Source organism: Leptonychotes weddellii, chromosome 6, assembly GCF_054177405.1.
Source record: "Leptonychotes weddellii isolate Sample4059 chromosome 6, ASM5417740v2, whole genome shotgun sequence".
In the NCBI taxonomy this organism is placed as follows: Eukaryota; Metazoa; Chordata; class Mammalia; order Carnivora; family Phocidae; genus Leptonychotes; species Leptonychotes weddellii.
The window spans coordinates 138,235,016-138,253,574 of record NC_138374.1 but is presented as its reverse complement, the minus strand read 5'-3'; the positions used below and the strand labels follow the sequence as shown (position 1 = coordinate 138,253,574).

General features: G+C 53.7%; 1 protein-coding gene across 4 annotated transcripts in view; it reads left to right on the top strand.

Moving 5' to 3' along the window:
- NPR1 (natriuretic peptide receptor 1) overlaps positions 1-12,747 on the top strand; it is a 14,943-nt gene extending 2,196 nt beyond the window's left edge. Inside the window, exons 2-23 of one of the 4 annotated variants that reach the window (XM_081825554.1) lie at positions 359-558; positions 989-1,102; positions 1,515-1,650; positions 2,240-2,331; positions 3,057-3,192; positions 3,421-3,505; positions 4,321-4,441; positions 5,023-5,097; positions 5,246-5,323; positions 5,727-5,831; positions 6,077-6,151; positions 6,247-6,403; positions 6,687-6,842; positions 7,040-7,208; positions 7,914-8,060; positions 8,147-8,270; positions 8,411-8,479; positions 8,730-8,904; positions 9,149-9,247; positions 11,522-11,613; positions 11,781-11,890; positions 12,420-12,747. In XM_081825554.1, coding sequence (XP_081681680.1) covers positions 359-558; positions 989-1,102; positions 1,515-1,650; positions 2,240-2,331; positions 3,057-3,192; positions 3,421-3,505; positions 4,321-4,441; positions 5,023-5,097; positions 5,246-5,323; positions 5,727-5,831; positions 6,077-6,151; positions 6,247-6,403; positions 6,687-6,842; positions 7,040-7,208; positions 7,914-8,060; positions 8,147-8,270; positions 8,411-8,479; positions 8,730-8,904; positions 9,149-9,247; positions 11,522-11,613; positions 11,781-11,843 — 2,468 coding nt within the window. In that variant the 3' untranslated portion in view covers positions 11,844-11,890; positions 12,420-12,747. Of the gene's footprint in view, positions 1-358; positions 559-988; positions 1,103-1,514; positions 1,651-2,239; positions 2,332-3,056; positions 3,193-3,420; positions 3,506-4,320; positions 4,442-5,022; positions 5,098-5,245; positions 5,324-5,726; positions 5,832-6,076; positions 6,152-6,246; positions 6,404-6,686; positions 6,843-7,039; positions 7,209-7,913; positions 8,061-8,146; positions 8,271-8,410; positions 8,480-8,729; positions 8,905-9,148; positions 9,248-11,521; positions 11,614-11,780 lie in introns of all 4 variants that reach the window. The other 3 variants (XM_081825553.1, XM_081825555.1, XM_081825556.1) reach the window with 3 other exon arrangements.
- Positions 12,748-18,559: the final 5,812 nt, after the last annotated feature.

The following is an 18,559-nucleotide window of genomic DNA, read 5'->3' as shown; positions in this document are numbered from 1 at the left end:
ACACTTAGTAGGCCCCCGGCGTAATGCGCAGCCCTTCTTTTCTCCTCCATTTTCGGTCGCCTCCCAGCAGCCTCTCCATCTTCTCCTCCACACTCCCTCTCCCCTTCCAGTCCCTTCTCCAGCTGGCCCGCCCCCTCCTCTCCCTCCGAGGCTGACCCCACCTTCCCCACCTTTGGCGCTGCTTCCCCTGCTCTCCGGGTCCCTGCTCCTTCCACCACCCCGGCCCACCGACTTCTCCTAGCCCTCTCCACCTTTCTTGGGCCGCGGCCTAGATCAGTGTAGAGTCTGGGAACTTCCTTCCCACTCTGCCAAGAGCTAGGCTTCTCTCTCTTTCTGACCATCCCCTCTTCCTCCCCAGTTATCTACATATGCAGCTCCCCAGATGCCTTCCGAACTCTGATGCTTTTGGCCATGGAAGCTGGTCTAAGTGGGGAGGACTATGTGTTCTTCCACCTGGACCTCTTTGGACAAAGCCTGCAAGGTGCACATGGCCTTGCTCCCCACAGGCCCTGGGAGAGAGGAGATGGGCAGGATATTAGTGCCCACCAGGCCTTTCAGGTAAGTGTCTAGGCTATAAGCCCAGGCTGTGGGACTCTGAGCTGGTGGCACCTAGTTTCTGGGCACTCGGTTCCTCAGGGTCTGAATGGATTCCAAAAAAGAGGCTCCTGATGCTCAGGGAAGCAGGTGAGGATGGGAAGGAGGGGTGAGGTGTGTATAGAGGACTAGGAGACTTCAGAGCTAGGAGGCCAAAAAGATGAGCGAATGGGCTTGAGGTGGGAGGGTATTCCAATACCACAGACTAATAGAACTTGAGAAGTCATCCCACTGGGTCCCCTGCTTTGGAGCAGGCAGCACCTGATACATGACATAGAGCCCATCCCCTTTGACCTTGAGCTAAGCAGAGATGCACTGGGGGAGGTGGGCCCCAGGGTACTGGGAGGACTGGATCAGCTCCCAGCTCTCCCCTCTCCACTGACCCCTTCCTCAGGCTGCCAAAATCATTACATATAAAGAGCCGGATAATCCTGAGTACTTGGAATTCCTGCAGCAGCTAAAACACTTGGCCCATGAGCAGTTCAACTTCACCATGGAGGATGGCCTGGTAGGGTGGGTCCTGGGACCTTCCGGAATGGACATCCAGCCCCCACCCCCACCCCACTCCATGGCCTCTGCCGGTGGCCAGCCTGTCATCTTAGCCATCTCTGGATGCCCAGGCCTCCCATGTTTCCCCTTCTCCTGATGACCAAGGGGGACATTGACAAGTTGTTCAGCCTCTGAAACTCAAGTCCTCATCAGTAAAATGAGGACGACGTGTCCTGCCCTATCTGCCTGGCAGGATTCAGAAGCAGAGGTATTTGTGGAGGCATCTTATAAGTAGAAAAATCTCTGTCCTATGGGGGTGTTTTCTCCCACCCTCCTCCAAGCTCCCGGTGCCCTCCATTTCCTCCTCCACAATGCCCCACTCACCACCCCTCATATATCCCACCCCAGCCAAGCTCTGCTCACTCCTGCAGGTGAACACCATCCCAGCATCCTTCCACGATGGGCTCCTGCTCTATGTACAGGCAGTGACAGAGACTCTGGCACGTGGGGGAACTGTCACGGATGGGGAGGCCATCACTCAGCGGATGTGGAACCGAAGCTTCCAAGGTCAGGGGCTGGAGGTGACAGAGATAGGCTACCATGGGGTGCCCTAAGCAGGAGGCCATGCATGAGAAGCCTCTAGCTAGCCGCTGAGGGGGTCACTCACCCATGCCTGTCCTTTTCTCTCTTATATAGGGAAGCTCCACAGCTTCCCTTGGGCCTCCTTCCCCATTTCCCTAGCTCCCTCAAGAAGTCCTCCTAAGTGGGGCACCTGGGTGGCTCAGTCAGTTACCAGGTCATGATCCCAGGGGCCGCCTAAGGCTCCCTGCTCAGTGGGGAGTCTGCTTCTCCCTCTTCCTCTGCCCCTCCCCGCTCTGCTCATGCTCTGTCTCACTTTCTCTCTCTCTCAAATAAATAAATAAAATCTTAAAAAAAAAAGTCCTCCTAAGTCCCCAGCTTCAATCATTCCTACTGCTGAAATGTATGTCCCTTTTGTTATTATATATGTTATTAATACTTTGTTACTATTAGATATGTTTGGAGGGCAAGGCAAAGAAGATCAAGGGATGGAGATAAGATGGGGATAGAGATAAGGTAGGGGGAAGTGCTGAACTTCCACTTTCTCAAAATATAGCCATCTTCCTCCATGCCCCAGGTGTGACAGGATACCTGAAAATGGACAGCAATGGAGATCGGGAGACTGACTTCTCCCTCTGGGATATGCATCCTGAGACTGGCACTTTCAGGGTAAGGTTGTGCCCCCAGGAGGCAGTGCCAACTGTCAATGACATCTTGTCCTTCGGCCTTCCCCCACAGCCCTGCCAGGGCATCTCTGCTCTGTAGTCACCCCTACCATGCTTGGTCACCTTTGGAGAGGGATAAGAGAATCCAGGGATAAAAGAGACCCAGCTCTGGTCTGGGGGAGCAACCAGAATGACGGGGACCCTTGAGGAACTCCATGTCTGAGAAGGGAGCACAGCCCTACCCTCAGGAAGTCCCATGTCTCCTAAGATAGGCAGGACCCTCTCTCGGCAGAGACAGGCTAACTTGGGGGCCGTGCAGCTCTTTAAGTTCAGTCGGGAACAGGAAGGAATTGGGGCCACAAGCACTAAGGAGCAGATCATTAGGGGAAGACTTCCTGGAGAAGAGATACATGGATTAGGCCTGGGAATGTGGACTGAGAACATTGTCTTTTCCTGTTTTGTATGTGCTTCAGTCCAAGATTATAAACTCCCTGAATGTCAGGTTGGGGTTCTACATGGAGTTCTCTTTATAAAGCCAAGTTTTTCCACTCTAATGGCATGCGTATGAGGGCCCTCTGCATCTGGTCACAGCAGGGGCTTGCTAAATTGTTGACAGCAGCCCAGATACAGGCCCTGGGAGCAGACATGGGGTGGGTGGGAGGCAGCCCTGCTCCCGGACAGGAGGCGTCACCCAGGCCTTTCCCGCCCACCACTCCTGCCCTCCCATAGGTTGTTCTGAACTACAATGGGACTTCCCAGGAGCTGGTGGCCATGCCAGGGTGCAAACTGAACTGGCCCCTGGGGTACCCACCTCCTGACATCCCCAAATGCGGCTTTGACAACGAGGACCCAGCTTGCAACCAAGGTGACTGCCTCTCGCCTTCCAGGCCTCCATTCTGGAGACATTCTCTCTTTTCCCCACTTCAGGAGTCTAATAGGTGCTCCTCTCCCACACTGAGGGTTTTCTGGAGAGACTCCTCCTGCCTTTTTCCTCCCTTCATCCATCTTCCTAGTTCACTGATTAACTATGAGAAGTTTCCTCCTCCTGCTGTCTAACCAAATCTCTCTTGCTGGAACTTGGCCTCTTGTGCAGATCACTTTTCTTCCCTGGAAGTGCTGGCTTTGGTGGGGAGCCTCTCCCTGCTCAGCATTCTGACTGCCTCCTTCTTCATATGCAGGTGAGTCTTGGAATGAGGGTGGGGAGTGAGGCTGGGAGGCCTGGAGAACTAGCAAAGGAAGCAGCAGGGACCTGGAGGGAAGTGGGACGGGTGGAGGGACAGTGGAGGAAAGCTGCAGGAGATGGGGAAGGAGGGAGACTAAAAAGCCTTAGGACACAGGGAGGAGAGAAGGAGGGCCAGGAAGGGTCTGGGAGCCCCGAGAAGAGCAGAGCAGTTGGGCAGAGCAGTTGGGCGTCACAGGCATGTGGGTTCTGGCCTAGGGGCTGGTGTCTCCTCCCTTCCGACTCGAGCAGACCTGATGGGGAATGATGGTTCAAACCCTGTGGCCCTGGGCCCAGTCAGTTGGCTAGGGGTGATGAACACTGCTTTATACTGGGTGCTGAACCCAGAGTGGAGGAGGGAGGTAAGAGAGCCCCACTCCCGCCTTCCAGTGGGAGGCCGAAATGAAAGGCAGACTTTAACATCAGAGGGATGCAAGGAGGGGAAGGAGAAGATCAGTGCTGGTTGAGCCTAGACTAAGCGCCAGGCACCGCCACGCAGTTTCTTTTCCTTCTTACAACAATGCTTTGAAATAAATGTCGAGGTCGCCAGTCCCCAAATCAGGACACTGGGGCATGAGGACATGAGGCTCAGAGACATGAAGTGACTGCCCAAGGTCCCCGGGAGGCAGGCAGGACTTCACCCACACCGCCTGACTCCCCCGTCCACCTGTCGGCACCTGCGGTGGTCCCAGGGTTCAGAGGAGGGGCTGCTAAGCTGCCCAGCCCGGGGTCAGGGGTTCAGACACGGGTTCAGATGGAGGTTTCATGCCCCAGGAAGATGCAGCTGGAGAAGGAACTGGCCTCAGAACTGTGGCGGGTGCGCTGGGAGGACGTGCAGCCCAGTAGCCTTGAGAGGCACCTCCGGAGTGCAGGCAGCCGGCTGACCCTGAGTGGGGTAAGAACACTTGTAAGGGGAAGAGTGGGGGACAGCTGGGTGTGGGGTCGGGGGCAGTGCCTGGTTACTAGGGTAGAGGGCAAGGTTCTAGTCCCCACTCTGCCTTCACTTGCTGTGTGACCTGGGGTGAGTCCCATTGCCCCTCTGGGACTACCTCAGGTAGATTATGCCCACAGAGCCTCCTTCACAGGCGGCTTTCAAAGTTCAGAAACAGTATATGTGGAAATACATTTTAAAAAGAAATAAATAGGGGCACCTGGGTGGCTCAGTTGGTTAAGCGTCTGCCTTGGGCTCAGGTCATGATCCCGGGGTCCTGGGATCGAGCCCCGCGTCGGGCTCCCTGCTCAGCGGGGAGCCTCCTTCTCCCCCTCCTTCTCCTGCTCCCCCTGCTTGTGCTCTTTCACTCTCTCTGTGAAAAAAATAAATAAAATCTTTGAAATAAAAATATTTAAATGTTTAAAAAAAAGAAAAGGATTTTATGATGTGGAATGAGAAGCAGGATGACAGAGATAAGGCGGGCCAGAGCTCCGGCCACCGGGACAGAGTGGGCTGACCACCCCTCCTGCTCTCCATCCCTCCAGAGAGGCTCCAATTATGGCTCCCTGCTAACCACAGAGGGCCAGTTCCAAGTGTTTGCCAAGACAGCATATTATAAGGTGCGCCGGGGAAAGACTGCCATCCTTGGAGCTGGGCAGGGCTCTGGGGTGGGGTGCGGGGCACAGGGCGGTCCCAGAGTTGCCTGCAGGAGCAATTGGAGTCCCCACCACTGGGCCATCTCAGTGACATCCTCCATTCCTTGCCCAGGGCAACCTTGTGGCTGTGAAACGTGTGAATCGTAAGCGCATTGAGCTGACACGAAAAGTCCTGTTTGAACTGAAGCATGTAATGTGGGGGAGTGAGGCAGTAGCCTGGGGGAGAGTCCCAGGGACATGGGAAGGTTATGGGAGGACTACAGGGTATCCCAGGAAAGGGATGGACCCTCGCATATTGTACGTGGGAGAGAAGGTCCTAAATGGGAGAAGAGACTAGTGGAGGTATCCTGGGGGGGGGGGGGGAGTCCTGGAGGGGCTGTATTGGATGCCCCTGGGGGGTGGAGGGATTAGGAGGCAGAGTGAGCAGGGAGCAGATTCTGGGGGAGGGTTCTTTAGAACATGGGTGGGAATCATCAGGGTCTTAGACCGTCTGCAGAGTGAATAGGGCATTAAGAAGACAGGGGTCCCTGGGGGGGGCACTTGGTGAGGAGTGAGGTCTCTGTCAGGTTCCTGATACTGGCTCCTACCTACAGATGCGGGATGTACAGAATGAACACCTGACCAGGTTTGTAGGTGCCTGCACTGACCCCCCCAACATCTGTATCCTCACAGAGTACTGTCCCCGTGGGAGCTTGCAGGTGAGGGGAGAAGGGGTCTCGGGAGATCTGGGTCTAGTCCTGCTTCTGTCCCCCACTGGCCATATGACCCCAGGCAAGCTTCTCCCTCATTCTGACCTTTATTTGCCCCATCTATAGAATGCGGGAGGGGGGCAAATGCACTAGAGTAAATCCAAGGCTTTGTCCTGTCATGCCGGTTTATGTCAGTAGGCCTCTGCAACCCACCCTGGAGTCCCTAGTGTACATGCCTGACTCTCATTGCCCAGCAGGACATTCTGGAGAATGAGAGCATCACCTTAGACTGGATGTTCCGGTACTCTCTCACCAATGACATTGTCAAGGTGGGATATGTGGGGGAGGGGCCAGGCATGCTTCTCCCCAGCCCTGATTGTAGGTCCCACTGAAACCAAGACCTCTGCCTCCCCAAATTTCCCAGGGTATGCTGTTCCTACACAATGGGGCCATTTGCTCCCATGGCAACCTCAAATCATCCAACTGCGTGGTAGACGGGCGCTTTGTGCTCAAGATCACCGACTTTGGCCTGGAAAGCTTCAGGGACCCGGAACCAGAGCAAGGCCACACACTCTATGCCAGTGAGCCCTAACTCTGACTCCTAAGACGCCCCTCCTCCCTAGCACAGCCCCGCAGGGGAACTGATGCTTGGCTTCTCAAGGGCTTGGCACGGCTTTCCTGATTCCTGGTTCAGTTCATTCTCCAGTGGAAAGGGGAGCCTGACACAGTGGTCTCGAGGCTTCTTCTGTAGCACTCGGTTTGATGGCTCCAGATCTCTCCAGCCACATCTTCTAGGACCTTGTTTCCCCCCACCCCTTAGTTTTAGGGCCCTTCGCCCCATGACTCCTGACCTCTGACCTGCAGAAAAGCTGTGGACAGCCCCTGAGCTCCTGCGAATGGCCTCACCCCCTGCCCGGGGCTCCCAGGCAGGTGACGTGTACAGCTTTGGGATCATCCTTCAGGAGATTGCCCTAAGGCGCGGTGTCTTCCATGTGGAAGGTTTGGACCTCAGCCCCAAAGGTGAGAGAACCATGTTGTCCCCTAGCCCTGCCACAATTGCAACTACACCCAGCCCCAGGGTGAGGGACCCCTGGAAACACCACCACACCTGCCCCTTGGCACGTGGCTCAACCACACCAGCCTGGCCCTGGACCTCCCCACCATCTCTCCCTGGCCCTTGGCGGGCCCCTCCCCTCAGCCCCTCTTCCCCCACACAGAGATCGTGGAGCGTGTGACTCGGGGGGCGCAGCCCCCCTTCCGGCCCTCCCTGGCCCTGCAGAGTCACCTGGAGGAGCTGGGGCAGCTGATGCAGCGGTGCTGGGCCGAGGAGCCGCAGGAGCGGCCGCCCTTCCAGCAGATTCGCCTGATGCTGCGCAAGTTCAACAGGTGGCGGATGTACCTCCCAGCCCCCCACCCCCCCACAGCCACCCTGTGCCCCACACTTAAGTCTTCTCCTGGCAGTGGCAGAGAGCCCGCTCCAGCCCACCACAGCCTCACAGCCCGCTTTTGTGAGTGCTGCATAACCCAGCTGTCCCATCGTCCCCCACCTCTCATACCCCTCCCCCCACCAGCATTGCCCCGCCCACCCGCCCCTCCTCTGAAGTGGTGCAGAACCAGTGGAGCTCCCTGCCTCCCAACCCTCCACAGGGGCTCTCACCCCAGCCCTTGGACGTCCCTGCCGCAGTTTGCCCCAACCACCCCTCCAGACACCCCTTTGCCCGCCCGTGTGCCCACACTCCGTCCTCGCTTGACCCCTGTCCATCTCCACCTCCTCTACCTCCTTCTAACTTGCTTGTGTTCAACAACAAAGATGAACAAAGTAGCCAATATCTCTCCAGCTTGGGGCCTGACTCTGGGGTCTCAGAGATGAATGGAACTTTCCTCCTACGCTTTCCCCTGCCACACCCACCCATCCTGCCATGCTCCCCAACCCCAACCCTCTCCAGGGACCCCGCTGTAGTTAGGGGATGGGCTCACATGAAGCCTGGGAAGGGTGAGTGCCAGGGTGGGCACTTCCGGGTACTGCCGGCTACCCCGCTCTCACTGACCCCTGCCCACCGCCACCCCCACCCCCCCACCCCCGGTCCTCAGGGAGAGTAGCAGCAACATCCTGGACAACCTGCTGTCCCGCATGGAGCAGTATGCCAACAATCTGGAGGGGCTGGTAGAGGAGCGGACCCAGGCCTACCTGGAGGAGAGACGCAAAGCCGAGGCCCTGCTCTACCAGATTCTGCCTCAGTGAGTGCCCGTGTCTGGTGTCGCCCGGCCACCCCCTCCTGGCCCCACCTCATGCTCTGATCCTGCACCTGTCCCTGACCCCACAGCTCAGTGGCCGAGCAGCTGAAGCGTGGGGAGACAGTCCAGGCTGAAGCCTTCGACAGTGTCACTATCTACTTCAGTGACATCGTGGGCTTCACAGCCTTGTCAGCAGAGAGCACCCCCATGCAGGTGAGTCCAGGTGAAGCCAGGCCGGTGTGCTTGGCCTAGCATCTCCACCCTATCAGGCCTGCCTGCTGGTTCCCTGTTCCCACTCTATCCCAGGTGGGGCCCTTCCTCCCTACCCACCCTTGGCTTCTTGTCCCTTCCAGGTGGTGACCCTGCTCAATGATCTGTACACTTGCTTTGATGCTGTCATAGACAACTTTGACGTGTACAAGGTGAGGGTGGGCGTGGGGACGGACATGGACAGGTGGTGATGCGCGGGGTCAGAGAAGGGGAAGGGCAGAGTGTTGAGAGAGGAGACCATGAGACATGGGCAGAGACTGTTACCTGGAGCCCCAGGAACAGGCAGAGCAGGGACGCAGGGGACAAGGCGCTGAACCAAAGACGGTGCACACAGTGTGGGGGCAGCACAGGGAAGAGACACTCCCAGGGCTCATACCCTGCGTCCTCTGGCGGGCCCCACAGGTGGAGACCATTGGTGATGCCTACATGGTGGTGTCCGGGCTCCCCGTGCGGAACGGGCTGCTGCATGCCCGGGAGGTGGCCCGCATGGCCCTGGCGCTGCTGGACGCGGTGCGCTCCTTCCGCATCCGCCATCGGCCCCAGGAGGAGCTGCGCCTGCGAATCGGCATCCACACAGGTGAGGGAGCCCCCAGGGCTGGACTGTCCCCGGGCCCAGCTGTCCCCAAGGGCTGGAGACGTATCCCCAGGCCCAGCTCCCCCCCACCACCCATCACACACATGCACACCTGGATTCCCAGGGGCCTCGGCTCCCACCTCTTGACTCTCCAGGAGTCCTGCCCAGCAGTCCCCATCCATTCCTCCCACCTGCCATTCTTAACACCTCTGCCACCCTGTCACTGATGGGCCTCCACTCCCTGCAGGACCCGTGTGTGCCGGTGTGGTAGGGCTGAAGATGCCCCGTTACTGTCTCTTTGGAGACACAGTCAACACCGCTTCCAGAATGGAGTCTAATGGAGAAGGTAAGGTGGCTGCCCGGGACCGACTGGAGAGGGCGGTGCAGCTGGAGTGAGGAAAGCCCCTCAGGCAGGCACCCCTCCCAGTGTATTGGCACCCAGCCCTTTCTCCTCCCAGGCTCCACGTCAGCGTGGGCACATCATCTCCAATCCAGTCAGAGATCCGGGCCCCCTCCTCCAAATGGTTGAAAGTCTTTCCAGGCCAATGTTCAACAGTTCCCCAAGGGAAGCCTATCCTTCGGGCCCCTCTGCTCCCTCTTACATGTGGTAGAGGGCTTCAAGCAGCCCATTTAGGTGTGAATCTAGATCCACAGCCCACACAGCTGTGTGTCAATTGGCCTCAAGCCTCCGTTTTCCTCATCTGTAAGATGAGAATAAGATACGTACCTTAGAAGAGTTATGTGTGAAAGTCATATAACGTGACCAGGACATAATTGTCACTCAACTTTTCTGAGCTTCAGCTGTTTATCTATAAAACGATACCTGTCTCAGGGTTGTAGAAAAGCTCGCACAACCCCTGCACATAGTAGGTATTTCGTCAATGCTTACTCCTCCCTGTTCCCTAGTCTTGCTTCCTGCTGATCTTCTACCCTCCTGCTATATTCAATGCGATTCAATTCAGTAAACATGTATTGAGTGACTACTAAGTGCTAGGCCTTGGGGTACTAAGATGACCCAGACCCACTGGGGGCGATTTATGCAGACCCCATCCAAGCCTCATGGCAGGAGAAGGGCTACTTGGGAGCCCAGAGGGGCTCTGGTTCAGCAGATACTCCCTGGGCACTGTGTTTCCAGCAGTCAGAGTAGGAGAAAGCCCCTCGCTGAGGTCCAGTCTTCAAGGAGCATCTTCTCAGAAATGGTTCAACAACAAAACAAGGCCACTATGATACAGACCCCAGGAGTGGCAGGGGCAAGTTCGAGAGAAGTATGGGGAATACCAGGTCAGGAGTCAGAGCCTAGATCTGACCTCGCGGTTGGGGCGCATCTCCTCCCCTAGGCCTCAGTTCCCTCAGCCTGAAAATGACTATTGAGTTAAACAAGTCACAAGAACCACTTACAGAGTGCTTCCTGTGCACCAGACTCTACTTAAATACTTGATGAGCATTAAATTTAACTCTCATAACAAGGCCTTGGGTGGAAACTGTCACTATCAGCATTTTACAGACTAGGAAAATGAGGCACAGAGTTTAGACTACTTCCCCAAACAAGTGTCTGAACTGGATTCACTAGACAGAGCAGATCTAAAGTCGGAGCCCCTAACCACCATCCTACACTGTCTGTCTGGAGCCTGGTGACATTCTAGAATGCTATCCAATGGAATTTTCTGCAATGAGGAAGATACTCCATAATCTGTGCTGTCCATTGCAGTAGCCTCTGTCACAGGAGAATATTGGTCACTTGAAATGTGGTGGTGCAGGGCGCCTGGGTGGCTTAGTTGGCTGAACATCTGACTCTTGATTTTAGCTCAGGTCATGATCTCAGGGTCCTAGGATCCAAGACCCGAGTCAGGCTCCATGCTCAGATGGGGGTCTGTTGGAGATTCTCTCTGCCCTCCCCATGCTCGTGCGCTCGTTCTTGCTCTCTCTCTCTCTCAAATAAATAAATAAATAAATCATAAAAAAAAATGTGGTCAGTACAACTGAGGCACTGAATTTTTTAACTGTATTTAGTTTTAATTATTTTTTTAAAGATTTTATTTGTTTGAGAGAGAGAGGGAGAGTGAGCACAAGGCGGGGAGGGGAGAATACCAGCAGGAGGAGAGGCAGAGGGAGAGGGAGAAGCAGACTCCCCAGTGAGCGGGGAGCCCGATGCGGGACTCGATCCCAGGACCCTGAGATCATGACCTGAGCCGAAGGCAGTTACTTAACTGACTGAGCCACCCAGCCGCCCCGATTATTATTATTTTTTAATTAGGCTCCATGCCCAGTGTGGAGCCCATTGTGGGGCTTGAACTCACGACCCAGAGATCATGGCCTGAGCTGAAATCAAGAGTTGGACAGTTAGCTGACTAAGCCACCCAGGCACCCCTAGTTTTAATTAATTTAAATTTAAATAGCCACAGGTGACTAGTGGCTACCATGTTGGACAATACAGTTCTAGAATTCTAAGGGAGAGGCCGGTATGGACAGACTCCACATGGAGGGGTGGGACTCTGAATTAAGAGGCTTTCTAGGCCAAATGAAAGGAAGGAAAGCATCTTTCTACCCCTGCAGTTCCTAATCTCCCCTGCTCCTATTTCTGCATCCCCCACCTTCCCTTCTTCTGCCTTATCCTTCCCAGCCCTGAAGATCCACTTGTCTTCTGAGACCAAGGCTGTCCTGGAAGAGTTTGGTGGTTTCGAGCTGGAGCTTCGAGGAGATGTAGAAATGAAGGTAGAGAAGAAAGCCCCTGCCCTCACCATCCTTGGGGCCCCAGGGGCTCCCTCAAGCCCCTTCTCAAGCAGCCAACCCCACTCCTATTCCTAGGCCTCTCCTCTCATTTGGGAAAGTGGGTAGGTGTGCTACTCCCCACCCCAACTGCCTCTTCTTTTTCCCTCCAGGGCAAAGGCAAAGTTCGGACCTACTGGCTCCTCGGGGAGCGGGGGAGTAGCACTCGAGGTTGACCTGCCTTCCCTCCTGGCCTTCCACACCTCCCTTCCCCGTGCCAGAGGTAACAGAGAGGTGCCAGACCTCGGCCTCACCCACAGCCGCCCTGCCATTGCCAAAGGATCGGAGAAGTAGTTTGAACAACTCAAATGTGCTAACCCCAATGGAGACACCAGATATGACCTCTGAAGGAGGACTGGTGTTGGGGAGAACTTGAGAGTTCATGGAACTGGACCAAAGCACACAGTCATGCCCAGTGGCACACACACACATAGACAAGTGTACCCACTCTCCATCCTACGCAAGCCAGGCTAGGGTGTGGACTCCTGATCCTCTCCCCCCACTCCCTCAACCTTGCTAAACTGTGACTAATTTGGGGAGGGGAAGAGCCACCTTAGAGGCAATAGGAAAAGGGACTATAAGATAATCTGGGGGATGAGGGGAGTCCACATCTAGGCCACAAACACACCTGTGTCCCCCTCCGCCCTCAACACTGGGTACAGTGTGCAGGGGAGAGGGGCAGCTTGGAGGGGCTGTGAGCCTGTATGTCTTGTTTCTCTGGTGAGCAGAGGCCATTAACATCTTTATTCTAGTGACTGTCTCTGGAAGGAGAGCGGGTTCCCAGAAAACACAGCCATGTTCCCCACCCTCTACTCCAAGTAAGACATGCTTCTCAAGCTGGGAATGCAATATCTGCAAAAGGCCCCGGCCCCCTTTCAGCTACCTGACAGCCTGTGACTTCCCCCAGCAGTGCTGACACTTCTGGTCTAAGGACCTGTTTACACCCTTCAGAATTATTGAGGGCCTCAAAGAGTTTTTGTTTATGTGGGTTAAATCTATTCATGTATACTATATTAGAAATTAAAACAAGGCCTTATTAACTCATTTAAATAACTATAATAAACTAATCGCATGTTAATATTTTTTTGCTGCTTTATCAAGTTTTCTTACAAAACCTGACTTTTTAATTTTTTTTTTTTTTTTTACTGCCGATGTGTGGTAATGAAGAATACAATGACTCATTCAGTGCCACTGCCTTGGTTTATGCTAAGACAGCAGCAGTTTGCCCCCATTACTTTCCTACCATCAATGTACCTGTCAAGTCATGAAGGTAAATCATGTATTAGTATGATTATACAAAGTCTCTTGACCTCATCCATCCCCTGAAAGGGTCTTGGGGACTCCCAGGGTCTGTGGGCCACACCAGTTTAAGAACTGCTATATTGCCCAGTGTTGGGGAGGTCTGGGAGCCAGGAAAGAAGGATGGATCCTCTCTTACCTTGGTTGAGATTTGTCTACACTACCCATGCCAGTGTAGACAAATGTGAGAGTTTGCAAAATGACTCTCAGCTGGCCCTGCTCCAGCCCCCCACCCCAAGCCCTTCCTGAGCAGGCGGGCAGGAATGCGAATGAATGCGGGGGAGAGGTGGCTGCAGCCTCACCTCCCCCACGGGGAAAGAAAGTGCCAGACATTTCTTCAGTGCCATCCATCAAGTGCAGACAGGCCCCTCCTCCGGCCTCCCTGCGCCTCTTCCTGGAGGGCACGCCCCGTGGGACCAGGAGGTGGGGCGGGCTGCGATCAGGGCCGCGGTGGTCTGAGCTGGAGAAAGGGCACGCCGGCCTCCCTCCAGTGCGGGGACTCTTCTTGCCGTGCAGGGCTCCCAGCCCACCCCCGGCGGCCGCTCGGATTTGACTCGCCGGGAGGGAGAGCGCAGCCACCCCACTCCGCCTCCGCCCCTGCCCGACGGTTGCCCGGGTGACCACGCACGCCCCGGCCCGGCGGTTGCCCCGGTGACCACGCACGCCCGGTCCCCCGCGGCCGGCTGCGGAGAGGGCGGCGAAGGAGAGCGGCCGGGGACTGAGAGGGTGGGCGGGGACGCCCGAGAGGCCGGGCTCCGGGCGGGAGACTGGGAGCGCTGGACGCCCGCGGACTGCGTCCAGAGAGACAATTGCAGGAAGTGGCCGGTCAGATCCTTCCGGGGCAGCCTGGCTCCAGCACGGGGCGCTCGAGGGGAGGGGGCGGCGGCGGGGGGCGTGAGGACTGGCCCCGGCCGCCGGGGACTGCTGCAGCTCGGGAGCTGTCCCTGGGCCGAGGGGACTTCCTTCTGGAGGAAGGCCCCGGAGCCGGGAAGACCTGGGAAAGCCGTTGCCGAGGGGAGGGGTCTGCGGGAGCGGGGCCTCCGCCCACGGGAGGCCGGTTTCCCGGGCTGTCCTGCTGAGCGGGGCTGGAGGGGTGCGGGGCAGCAGCAGGGTTTCCCTGGAGTACGATCACAATAAAAACAACAGTCATCGTTGGCATCCCGCTGAGCCTGGCGGTTGACGGTGAGCTCAGCGGCCACGTGACGCCGCCGGGAAGGGGGCAGGAGCGCCCAGCTGAGGTCCAGCTGTGGGGCAGGGGGGCCCGGCCCAAGCGGTCAGGGACTGGAAGATAAAACAGAGCTTGCAGAAGGCATTAGCCACCCCCCCTTTTCTCTACGTCGAAGACCTTGGGTAATTTACTTGTCATAACAGTACTTTTAGTAATAATCATATATTTTTAAATTATTTATCCTTTGCAGGACAAATCTATGGAATCTACTTAGCAGCGGAGGCCAATTTTGCAGCCTGAAATTCATTTTTTAATTAAATCGCGGGAGTTGTAAGTCTATAAAAAAATTAATTAACCATAAGAATAAAACACCTAATGCTTTCCGGGGAAATTTAATCTCATTGAATTGGAACTAAAGTAAGATTCCAGCCGAGGTGTTTACCACCAAGATGAAGGGTTGAGATATTGATGAATTTAGTGTTGCCCAAGGCAGAGGCCAGGATGCTTGAGAGGTGGGTGAGGCCACAGGAAGAGAGGAGGTGGGAGTCAGGGACCCACTTGACAGGTAGTGCTAAACCAAGGTCAGTGAGGGGGTCCGGATAGGAAGAAGCTCCACCCACCCAGTTCCCCATCACACACGTGGCACCAATGTTGAATGGGTGGGCTGCTTGCCCTTTAAGAACCTTTCCACAGCAAACAAAGATTCCACAGTCGTGTGCACCTGTCAGTCACTGTGGTACCCCTCTGGACATGATGCAACTATCCTACTACTACTCTCTGCCTTTGGCTTGCTTGCTTGCTTTCTTCCTTCTTTCTTTCCTTTCCTTTCTTCTTTCTTTCCTTTTCTTTTCTTTCTTCTTTCTTTTAAAGATTTTATTTATTTACCTGACAGACACACAGCGAGAGAGGGAACACAGGCAGGGGGAGTGGGAGGGGAGAAGCAGGCCTCCCTCCGAGCAGGGAGCCCGATGTGGGGCTCAATCCCAGGACCCCAGGACCATGACCTGAGCTGAAGGCAGACGCTTAATGACTGAGCCACCCAGGCGCCCCTCTGCCTTTGGCTTTCAAATGTGGATTGCATATGGCATACCTTGGCTGTTGGTAGATAGGTCCCATGATCAGGTCAGCTTTCTTGTGTCAGCCCACCAAACTCCCAGCAGGCTAGAACCACGCCAAAATACCACATAGATCTCAGTATTCAGAACTGGAGCAATTTCAAACCTCTGTCAAGTGAGAGGCGGCGTCAGGTTGGTTAAGAGGCTAACTCTGGAGACAGCCTGCCTGGATTCGAATCCCAGCTCTGTCCCCCATGATCCATGGAACCTCAGGCAAATTTTCAACACAGGAATGATCATAATAAGCCCTATCTCATGGGTCTGCATTGAGGATTACATGACTTAATTCCTCCCATCACATGCTTAGAAGGCTGACTGGCAGGTGATAGAAATTTGTTAAGTGTTTTGCTAGTGTTATGAAGAGTCTACATTATGCAAACCATAGTGTTAGATATAAGAGGTTCTTGATGTCCAGAGAATGTTTGGAAGTGAAATGCAGCACATAATTAGACCCCTCAATGAGAGGTACAAATGAGATCTAAAAATGTGAGAGTCAGAAGAAAAGTAGAGGTTATAGAGTCCCAACTGCCTACCCTGGGCCAGCATCCTTCTTAAAATATCTGGCTTTTCTTTCGTGTTCTATTGGAAAACTTTCAGGGACTTGGAACTGAGACCATTCTATTTTTGAATAACTGTAATTAGAACAACTGTATAAGAAGATGAAGATACTCTAATTGTCAGAATTTCTTTTGAAGGAATCTTTTTTTTTTTTAATGGACAAGGGGGCTTGTCCTTTCAACTGCCATCAAGGAAGGAGCATCTTGCTAGGTTGGGGAGTCCTTTGTTTTGATAAGCTTGGAGCCAAGTTTCTTTTTTCTTAAGATTGTATTTATTTATTTGAGAGTGAGAGAGCACAAGCAAGGGGAGCCTCAGAGGGAGAGGGAGAAGCAGGGTCCCCGCTAAACAGGGAGCCCCACGAGGGGCTCCATCCCAGGATCCTAGGATCATGACCTGAGCCAAAGGCAGATGCTTAACCGCCTGAGCCACCCAGGCACCCTGGACCTGAGTTTTTATATAAATTATGAAGCTCAGGATGAACTAAATCTGCTTGTGTGGTAGTTGAGAAAATAAGCAAGAGTAGAGGTAGTTCAGTAGCTGAACTGGGACTTGGAAAGCCAGATATATCTGATAGAGATTTAAAAAAAAAAAAAAGACTAATGACTATTGTTTACCAGAAATGGCATACACTTTTACAAAGAAGTACAGAGAAGAAATTAAAATCACTTAAAATCCTGCCATTGTAGTCGTTTGATGAATATCATTCCAACGTGAATGTTAAGTTACTTGATAGAGGTATTTAATATAAACTCTTTACATTAAAAAAAAAAGGCAATCTGCCTCTCACTCTTCCATTGGTCCTAGCACTGCCTTCACTACCTCTCTTCTAACAACAGTGTTCACCTCCGCCTGCTCCCCCACACCCGAGTCTCAGCAACATAATTGGTGTTTTTTTTTAAATTTTAAATTTTATTTATTTATTTGACAGAGAGAGATACAGCGAGAGAGGGAACACAAGCAGGGGGAGTGGGAGAGGGAGAAGCAGGCTCCCCGCTGAGCAAGGAGCCCGAAGTGGGGCTCGATCCCAGGGCCCTGGGATCATGACCTGGGCTGAAGGCAGACGCGTAACGACTGAGCCACCCAGGTGCCCCTTAACTAGTTTTCTTTAAAGATTTTTCCAAGATCTGACTCCAAACTCTTCGCCATTCTGGGTGAGCTCCTGTGGGTTCACCTTAGTTTGTCAACGTCCCTTTGACAACCTGCCTCCCTGTCTGGAGCAGAAGCATTCAGGTGCAGTCTGAGGAGTGCAGAAAGCAGGCAACTGTCACCTCCCTGCATTTGTCACACAATGGGCTATCAAAGAACCTGTGGCCTCACACAAGCCCATCCCTCCAACCCCACAGTTTTTCTCACATTGCCGCTGTTAATCCAAATCTCTCTCACCCTGTTTTGTGTTAAATTTTAAAGTGAAAAATAGCCATTTTACTAAAATTTTCATACGGGGAAATAGGAAAGAAGAGGGTTATGTCACACAGAGCACAGTATTTCTATTTAAAAACACCACTGGGACGGCTGGTGGCTCAGTAGGCTAAGCATCTGCCTTCGGCTCAGGTCATGATCCCAGGACCCTGGGATCTAGCCCCGCATCCAGCCCCGCATCCCATCAGGCTCCTTGCTCAGTGGGGAGCCTGCTTCTCCCTCTCCCTCTGCCTTCCCTTCCCCCTGCTTATGCTCTCTCTCTCTCTGTCAAATAAATAAATAAAATCCTAACAAAACAAAACAAAACACCGGTGGACAGAGTCCTTGTCTCCTCAGAGTCCCTCTCCATCGGGCCTCCAGCTAGGGTGGATCCAGGTTTTGTGGGGCTTAAAGCTTATAGTTTGGTGGGTTTGCCTCAAGAAAAAGAATGTGGATGGGGCGCCTGGGTGGCTCAGTTGTTAGGTGTCTGCCTTCGCCTCCGGTCATGATCCCAGAGTCCTGGGATCAAGCCCCACATCGGGCTCCTTGCTCCACGGGGGGCCTGCTTCTCCCTCTCCCATTCCCCCTGCTTGTATTCCCTCTCTCGCTGTGTCTCTCTGTCAAATAAATACATAAAAAAAACTTTAAAAGAAAAGAAAAAAGAAAAAGAAAAGAAAAAGAATATGGAGCACCTGACTGGCTCGGTTGGTAGAGTATGCAACTCTTGATCTCAGGGTTATGCCTTTGAGCCCCACATTGGGGGTAGAGATTACTTTTTTTTTTTAAATAGAAAGGGGCACCTGGGTGGCTCAGATGGTTAAGCTTCTGCCTTCAGCTCAGGTCGTGGTCCTGGGATAGAGCCCCAGATTGGACTCCTGGCTCAGCGGGGAGCCTGCTTCTCCCTCTCCCTCTGCCTCTCCCCCTGCTCATGCTCTCTCTCTCTCTGTATCTCTGTGGCTCAAATGAATAAATAAAATCTTAAAAAAAAAACAACAAAGTGGGCCACCTGGGTGGCTCAGTCATTGTCTGCCTTCAGCTCAGGTCATGATCCCAGGGTCCTGGGATCGAGCCCCGCATCAGGCTCCCTGCTCAGTGGAGAGCCTGCTTCTCCCTCTCCCACTCCCCCTGCTTGTGTTCCCTCTCTCGCTGTGTCTCTCCCTGTCTAAATAAATAAAATCTTTAAAAAAAAAATAAAGAAAAATACAAAGAAAAATAATACAAAATTACGTATAAAATAAATATTTAATTAGAATGTGAAAATTACAACAAATTAAAAATGTCAGAAAGCTGACAAATATCCAAATATATTAAAGCCTAGAAAAGTAACAGTATCTTTATGAATTAACTGTCTGAG